This window comes from Engraulis encrasicolus, chromosome 17 (assembly GCF_034702125.1).
Source record: "Engraulis encrasicolus isolate BLACKSEA-1 chromosome 17, IST_EnEncr_1.0, whole genome shotgun sequence".
Taxonomy (NCBI): Eukaryota; Metazoa; Chordata; class Actinopteri; order Clupeiformes; family Engraulidae; genus Engraulis; species Engraulis encrasicolus.
In genome coordinates this window covers 39,665,562-39,674,823 of record NC_085873.1, presented here as the reverse complement: position 1 = coordinate 39,674,823, position 9,262 = coordinate 39,665,562, and the positions used below count along the sequence as shown (strand labels likewise).

Genomic DNA, 9,262 nt, shown 5'->3' with positions numbered 1-9,262 from the left:
CAATTGAGCCACGGCTGGGCCAATTGTAAGTTTAAACTTTAAATGAAAGTTTACTAAGTAATAAACAAATATTTTCTAGTATGGTCCAAGTACAGTCATTTTTGCAGCTAAAAATGGCTATTTTTGGAAATTCAAAATGGCAGACCATGGAGAAGATCCCCCTTTTCATGTATGAAAAATGCAATTTTTCCAGTCATAATGAATGCTTCGAATTTTATGCTGGTGGCAAGTATTCATGATAAAGGTAACATTAGTGAATGGGCTGCATGAATTCTGGAAATAAACAACTAAAAATGTCCCTTTAAAGCCGTTGGTCTGGCTGTTCTGGAGAGCCAGAGTCACGTGTGCAGTACAGCAGACCCCTCAGCCTCCCCAGGCTGTGCAGTTGGAGCAGCGGCATGATAATACCACCGAGTAACGGCGCAGTATAAACAAGTAAACCGATTACACAGTAAACAAACTGATCATTGGGGATGAAGACCAAAAAAGGACCCACAGTCATTGTAGGCAGGTAGCACACCAAGGTCATGACCAGACTGTTGGTGATGGTTTGCAAAGCGCTCTGCTTCTGTGGGTGGACCTCACTCCTTCCGGAAGGATCTGGCTTTCTCAAAGTGTAGAGGATAGCAAAGTCACATATGGCAATGGTTGGAATAAGTGGTAAGCACACAATCGCAGAGATAGGGGAAAACGACCGCATAATAAAGGCATTGATCATGCCGACGCACAGTGTTATACCCCACACTGCTACACAAGACAGCAGTCTGTATCTATAGCGCTTCATCTTCATGTAGGTAATGGGGTAAACCACAGCCATGAAACAGTCCACACAGATACATGTCATAAACAGGGGTCTTCCAATTACACTAAAGCAGTGCAGGAGTTCGCCAAGTGACATCAAAAAGTCATTCCTTAACACAAAGTAATTGATCAAGAAAGGTGTTGTTAAAACATTGATGATTAAGTCCATGACGGTGAGGTTGAGCATGTAGGTGTCGTTGGTCAACCCACTGCGCTGCCTCTGGACGAGCACCCACAGGAGCCACACGCTGGCAGGAAAGCCCACACAGCCACAGAGTACACTGAAGACAGCCCAAATAATGGAACCAGCCGGCATCTCAGTGCAGTAGTTGTCAAAGTCCCCAGTGCTGTTGGTGATGTTTGAAGATGCAGGGCTCATGGTAATCATGGTACCTAACAAATATGTTGCAGCATTAAAATATCACTTGTTACTTGTCTGCAATCTAGTTGAGAAAAAAACCTGGTAACACTTTATTTTAGGGATACATCTATTAGCACTAATACATACAATGTTAATGCCTGCATACGTACCTTGTAAGGCATGTACTAAGCAAATCAAGTCAAGTCAAGTTTATTGTCAATTTCTTTACATGCACTGGTCATACAAAGAATTTGAAATTGCGTTTCTTGCTCTCCCATGCAGACATAGATTAATCTAGGTAAGGACATAGACAGTATAGACATAGACAGTACTCATACATGGACATAAGACAGTATGGACGTAGACATTGCTAATACAGACATTTAAAGTGCAAGACTGGACAACAGAAGACTTGTAGAGAACATACATTAAGAGGAGGTATTTTGTTGTGCTTTTTCTAAAAGTCCTTTATAGCGTTCTGACATATATAGTAGCATTTGAAGAAGATAAATAATTAAAAAAGGTTTATTAAATACACCAGCAGCAGTATGTGTGTGTTTGTATGTGTTTTGTGTGCGTGTGCGTGTGTGTGTGTGTGTGTGTGTGTGTGTGTGTGTGTGTGTGTTTAGTGCAGGTAGAAAGTGCGGTGTGCCTCTGTGTGTGTGTCTGTGTACCTGTGTATGTGTGTGTGTGTGTGTGTGTGTGTTGCTAAGGCCTACTATGTCCTTACTAAGGTTAAATTGGTAATAAATCCTTTATTGTGCAAAGACATTTGCCAATACATGGCTAACAAATATTTGCTTTTGCTTTGTACATGCCTTACAAGTTGCTTATACAGGGACATTGTATGTATTAGTGCTAATAGATGTATCCCTAAAATAAAGTGTTACAGAGGAGCCCATACAGTGTGTAAAGAAGACATATGAAACTTACAACTAGGGCTGGGCGATATGGAGATTTTGGAAATATACTTGGTTTTTCTCCGCGAACCGTGACGACTGGCCGTCAGTAGGTTAATCCGGGTAACAAAGTCACATGCGGAAATAGTTAAAAGCCTGGTATGAACATAGAGGGTTTGCAGATAAGCACTTTAGTGCTGAACGTAACTGGTGCGGGCACCGGCTCCGTTCTGGTCGGCCTGAAACCCCAGTCTGCGGCGATATTCATAGCCAATGAAATTTGGAAACCATCCCATTTTATTAAAAAAGTAAGCCATGAGAGATAAAGAAAGAGGTCCTTTGATGAGACACCTCAGAAGAAACAGGGGACACGAGGGGACACAAACTGGGTACACAAGGTTGCAAACCACAGCAAACATTCTGGAAGAATTTGCAGCCATTTTTAAAGTTGCTAAAGCAATCCAAATTCTTAACTTTCATCCCTTTTCATGATTTGCCTCCCAATGTATGATTAGATTGTGCAGCTATGTCTTAAGATATCCCCATTTTTAAACCTTAGACACTGTGGAAGTACATAGATGCAAACTGCCTCTGTAGAATATCAAGTGAATATCAAGAGTCAGAATGTTCATTTAAAACTGAAGTCAGTACAATATAAATAAATCCACTCAATTCAAATGCATAGATTTAATCTGTTGGTGATCACTAAATTATATATGTAACACTGTAGGCCTATGTATTAGTGCTTATAGATGTATCCATAAAATAAAGTGTTACAGTATTATTTAAAAAAACAATCATATGAAATTTACAATGATATCCAAATGTGTCAGTGTCTTACCTGAAGATGTAGATATTCTTTTTATTACATGCGATTGTGCGTGGTGACTGATGTGAAAACACAGGTGCACATCAAGCACTACGACCTCATCTGCTATTTGGCTATCTAATTTACTTGTCTCATTTGCCCACTGTGGTGACACTACTAACCCGTTGATGCCTAAAGCACTTGCAAAAAGGGTGCTGAATGCCTAAGCCCTTTTAAAGAAAAGTTGCTCTCAGCCATTACTTTTGCTGATCTTTTTAGTGTTTTATAGTATATAGTCTGGAGGCAAGGGTATTGTTGCGCTCTAGATGTTTAGAAAAATAATTAGGTGCGTGGACCCAAATAAGTACAGTTCAACGTGGGAGCAGGTTCGCACGCTAAATAAGACACTAAGGTCAAGCACAATGAGAGTTTTTTTCTTCTCAAAGCAGAGTAGAGCAGACATTCCAGGTTTCTGCCATCATCAGTGCTCTCTGTACTTTAGCACTGAATAGTATTGAGCATTGAATAGTATATAGTCCAAAAATATTTCTGTTACTGACTGAAAAGTACTGGATCATTTCATTGATAATTGATAATTACAAACTTAAATCGGTTTACCGTTGTGCTGAATGTACATCGACACAAATCGATTCATGAACATTAATCGGTACAATATAAATGAATCGGTAACACTTCCTATGAAGAGCATATCTATAGTGCATCATGAGCGCATTCATAACATATTATAATGCACATTTTAACCTCATACTGCAGAGCGTCCGCCGGCGGACGCATTTCTCATTGTTTCATGTTTGCTGCAAGTTTAAGTCATCAATTTTGAAAATGCAGTCGAAACAGCCATTCACATAGCTCGTATGAGGTCTGAAGTAGGTGGGGTTACATTTTTTTCGTGATCGGCTCAATGGCTAGCCAGAGCTAGCCATGTTAGCTTGACTTGACAACCTCCATAGGATTGAATGAGAAATGCCACTCCCTGAGCATTTTGCTCTTCAAATGTTTTTAAGACATTGTATGAGCTGAAATAAAGTCATAAAGCCATTCTTTACCTTTCGGTGGTCCGGAAAGTGGTCTTGGTTGTCTTGAAATGTCCAGGAAAACAGTTAAAATCCTTAATCCATTTGTCATGAATTTTTTTTTTTTCTGGATGCAAATCCATTATGATGCTTCTCCGCGTGTTTCTCGTCAATCCAAACGACTTTGGGCATAATGTCATACATGGGGAAACTCGTGAAGAAGTTCTCTATGACACCAAATGGTCATTTTTTGCCATAAACTGACTATTTTCCAAAGAGAGCACGAACATTACACCAAGTGCCGTCTTCCTGTGCGGAGACATCGATACACGTACCCAAATATAACTTGCTGATATCTCAATCAGGGTTTAACTATACCATGGAGACATTGCCAGGCTAAAACTATACTGTTTGATGAACAATATGCGTGGTCATTTGCCTTGGTTAGTCAATCGGTGTGCTTGTAGGCAGTAGGCGCAATACTATGCGTCACGAATGAATGATATAGGGGTTTCCCATGCTAGCCATGCTAATCATGTTATGATGCAGCAGTAGTGAACCGCACCGCGATTCATGTCCGTTGAAAGTATTAGCAGTGATGGTACAAGAAGGAGATACCCTGAACTCCGCCCACACAATGTAAATGGATGTGCTCAAGTTTGGGTCTCCTAAGGGGGCGTTGTCCCCCCTTCTTCTTCTCTTACTGTTGCGTTTGGTGGCAGCTGACAAGGGTTGCGTATTACCGCCATCCAAAGGGCTGAGGTGGGATTCGTAGTCTGTGAAGAGGCGTGGCGGAGACGGATGGGATGGGACGCGTCGCTCATGGTAACTGTCTGCCCTATAGTAATCCCAGTTGACATTCACGTTGTTTTCATTGTACATTTATTGTAATATCCTGTCATATATATATAGGCCTAGTATTTATTTATTTGTGCATGGAAGTCCTTGTATTGTGCACAACCCTTCCAGGTGCAAGGCAGAAAAACTTGATCAATACGAAAAGTTCATTAAACATTGCACACTGGATACTTCTTTTGTATTTTTTCCCCTGAGCGAGCAACGCGTTTCGCACAGTGCGTCTTCAGATTAGCCCTTATCCCAGTGCGCACCGGGCGAAACGCGTGCTTTGAAGAGGGGGGGAGAACAGTAGGGCCTAGGCCTACACAGTGTGCGGTGTTTAATGCACTTTTCGTATTTTGGTTTATGCAACTCCAGGTAGATATCAGTTGCTTGCAGTAACTGTTGCAGTTGTCAGTGAAGCCACATTAGTTGTCCCCTTTTTTGGCTAGGCAGTGAGGAAATAGGCCTATTCGCGAGAAGTCTGTAACACTTTGGGACACCATATGTGTATGAAATAGCCTATGTCAAGGCTATAACCTAGGCCTACAATTTGAAACGGTGATGACATTTAAAACCGAGTCAAACGGCCATAGACAGCATTGTAATGAAGGGTGTCGTAACGGCAGCTGGAAATTTGAGATGGAACTTTAATTTCACGACGACATTCTGGCTTCAAACTCGCCCTGGCCGCTTCCCTATTTAACTTTAGGACTAAAATTATTCAACCGTTTCCACAGCAACGACCAAACTAATCACAGTTCCTGCAGCAGTAAAGCCAGGACTGCAAGTGTGAGCGAAATCAGCACAACAGTAGGCCTATAAAGGAATAATAAACAGTAACGGAAATACCGTGACCTGAAAAGTGCGCGGAATTGGGAGCCTTTTGTCGGTGAATTGCGCTGAAGCTAGCCTACATTGTGAACATGCTGGACGTTATCGCCAAATTACGATAGAAAGAGCAACCAATGTTATGTAGGCCTAATATTGCTCATTACCTCGTCTACACAGTTGCTGCTACCCAAAAATATACGATGGCATAATTAAATAGGCCTAGTAGGCCTATTTGAAACACACCTGTGTTCCGTCTTTGGATGATGTGCAATGAATAAGACACACAACACAAACCTATTTCACCCCTTTGTTTTATTTCAAGGTGGAAGTGTCGAGGAGGACACACGTCAATTTGCATTTTGACATCCGAAATCTGAACTGTCATCCAAGGATTCAATCCCACAAATGCACTCTAGAGGCGTAATTCACTCTCAAACTCGGATGGTCTCCTAAAGGGGCGTTCACCTGACGTCAACGGGATACCGGAAAACAACGAGCCTGACTTATCTCCTTCTTGTACCATCACTGGTAGTAGTATACCGCTTGGTTGCCATTTGAAGCTGTACATTGTGCTAGTTGGTCCATCGATTGTGCTTGTAGCTGTGTATCACACTGCCTGCAACGCAACAAAAGCCTGGGTGATTACTGGAAAGGTATCCCATGATCCTCGCCAAATCAAGAGTGGACAGGTGACCAAGGTCGACAGCTGGAGGACATTTCTAGTGTTGTACTGCCATCCATTGGTTATTTATGGGCATGGCACGCTGACATTTTTAGCGATTTGGGCAGTTTAGTCCTATGACCTTATATCAGCCATATACAAACCCCAACTCCGATGAAGTTGGGACGTTTGGTAAACAGTGAATAAAATCAAAATGCTATCATTTTCAAAACATTCAATCTATTCATTAGATGGAGAATAGTGAAAAGACAACATATTAAGTGTTAAAACTGAGAAAAAATATTGTTTTGGGGGACATATGTACTCATTTCTAATTTGATAAATCCAACACGTCTCAAAAGAGTTGGGACGGGGACAATAAATGGCAGCAAATGTCGAGCAAGACTAAAAACAAAACAAAAGACAACACTTAACAGTTAAATACATTAACTGATGAGATGATTTTATATAAAAAACAGTGTTAATTCCTATCTTGGACATGATTTCACCAGCTTAAATGGTGGGTGTATTCCTTGTCATGTTTTGCAATGTTTTCCTTTCTGTAGTGCTTACAGTGTGACAGGTCTTGACCAAAAACCCACCATTTTATCACCTGCTGGTCCTTATGATGGAGCCAAACTGTTAAAACATAGTAGAGAATGCAATTTGACCTTACTATGTGGCAGTAATCGAAGATCTCCCTTCAAAATATAATGCATGAGTGGCTTTTCATGCTGTTTAAAACCCATTTATACCATTCAGCACTGTATTTAACTCTACAGATGAGTGAGAACATCTTAACCAATGCACTACTGCACCCGCATGCCATCATGGAGGCTGACTTTTGAAGCTAGCACTAACACAAGTTGGATGGTCCATTTTTACTGTAGCACAGGATGTGCAATGCTCTATTATTGTCAAAAAGAATGGACTTCTACAACTTCTGCTGACTCCTGTAAGCAAAGGACAGTTTCCCATGTCTTCTGGGTCTATTTCAAGTGAGCTCAGGTGCTTAGGAGAATGTTACACCCCTGTATCATTTTCATGCATTAAGCATTCTTAATATGGTAAATTTTCAATAGCTCTAGCACTCCAGGAATTAGAGTGAGACTACAGCCAATATATATTTCATGATGTCATGAACCTATACAATGATTTTATTAACAAAAATATGTCTTATATACACTCAATCGTGGTAAATCAAAGGGAATTTAAAAATGTATGTAATAACTATGGTAATTATTCCCTTTGCATCTTTAATTCTGAGTGACTCAGCCTCTGTGTGATGATCCTATACCTGGACACCTATATTGTCCGTCAGTACAATTCATTTTGAAATGTTCTTCTTTGTTGTTTTATCTTATTTGGATGTTTACTAAATTTCACTGATCCCCGTCCCAACTCTTTTGAGACGTGTTGGATTTATCAAATTAGAAATGAGTACATATGTCCCCCAAAACAATATTTTTTCTCGGTTTTAACACTTAATATGTTGTCTTTTCACTATTCTCCATCTAATGAATAGATTGAATGTTTTGAAAATGATAGCATTTTGATTTTATTCACTGTTTACCAAACGTCCCAACTTCATCGGAGTTGGGGTTTGTACATTACAATGGCACCGAAATGCACACTGCTCCCAATTGACATAATTACATGGGGCAGTGTTAGTGTTGTGTTTATTCTGTGTAGCATTTGCCTGACCACTGACTTAAGTCAGTGGTCAGGCAAATGCTACACAGAATAAACAGTGTTAGTGTTGTGTTTATTCTGTGTAGCATTTGCCTGACCACTGACTTAAGTCAGTGGTCAGGCAAATGCTACACAGAATAAACACAACACTAACACTGCCCCATGTAATTATGTCAATTGGGAGCAGTGTGTAATAATGTGTGATATAGCTACCCTGGTCATCATAAGACTATATCACAAGTGAGACATGAAGTAACAACAGTGGTGTAAATAGGGGAACAATGTTGTTATTTCTGGGTTTTAGAATTTGGACTCACACATAATCATACAATTATACATACTATAATACACATGCTGTATATTCACAATGCACAGTATAGTACACAAAATGCTTAATTTCTCTCACATCCAAATCAGTTCTTAAAACACTTGATGTAAATGCATTATATCCCTTATATTATCTATTAACCTACATGTATGTAATGTGGTTTAACAGCAAACTTTAATCAAATTGCCCACATTCCCAGTCTAATGTATGCCATTTATTATGCAAAACATTTCATACAGTCACACAGAGATTACAGCAAATATGAAAAAGTCTGACTTCTACTTGAACGCAGAGAGATCCGGTGTAAAATGTTTTAAATAGTGCTAAAACATGATGCAAAGGGCTACGTCTGGCCACATACGTCAACTCCATACGTACCCTATTCAGAATTCCAAGCGCTAGTCAGAACTTCAAGAGCCAGTTGAAATTTGGCTTCTACTGTGATGGGTCGGCACCGAACTAGCCATCATAATAAATCCCTACTATCCACCCATTTACGACGCTCAAAGTTGCTCAAAACTAATTCTGTAGAGTCGCAGCAGGGTTGTTGACATGTAAAACGAAGCATGTTAGATTTTGGACGATTCCAAAATTCTCTTCTCCAATAAAAATTGAAGGATGAATGCTCTGTGTTGTGTTTGATTTGACTCACTTGCAAAAATAAAATAAGTCTTGACTTCATAATTAAAAGGATCGATCAGGATACAATTTATTATAGAAAAAGTGAGATTACAAAAAGAATAAGAAGGAAAGAAAAGAAGTTAAAGTGAAGAAAAATAAAGGTTAAAAAGAAATGGAAAAATGAGACAAAGTCTCACAGCGTCTCACTAACTAGGCAGCATCCTATCTCTGGCGAATGACAGGCAAATCGACCGACAGCTGACAAAATGGTGGCATGCACATTCCTGGCCCAATTGATTGGAACACAGGACTGGCAAAAGTTTCATTCTAAAACTTAACAGTATGGTCAATCAGTTGTTGGTCAGCTGCAAAATGCAGCAGGATAT

General features: G+C 40.0%; 1 protein-coding gene across 1 annotated transcript; it reads right to left on the bottom strand.

The window, feature by feature from the left end:
• Positions 1 to 301: 301 nt before the first annotated feature.
• On the bottom strand, positions 302 to 1,189 carry LOC134467050 (lysophosphatidic acid receptor 6-like). The gene has a single exon (XM_063220975.1). The coding sequence runs from the start codon at positions 1,187 to 1,189 to the stop codon at positions 302 to 304; it is 888 nt and encodes a 295-aa protein (XP_063077045.1).
• Between the last annotated feature and the right edge of the window lie 8,073 nt (positions 1,190 to 9,262).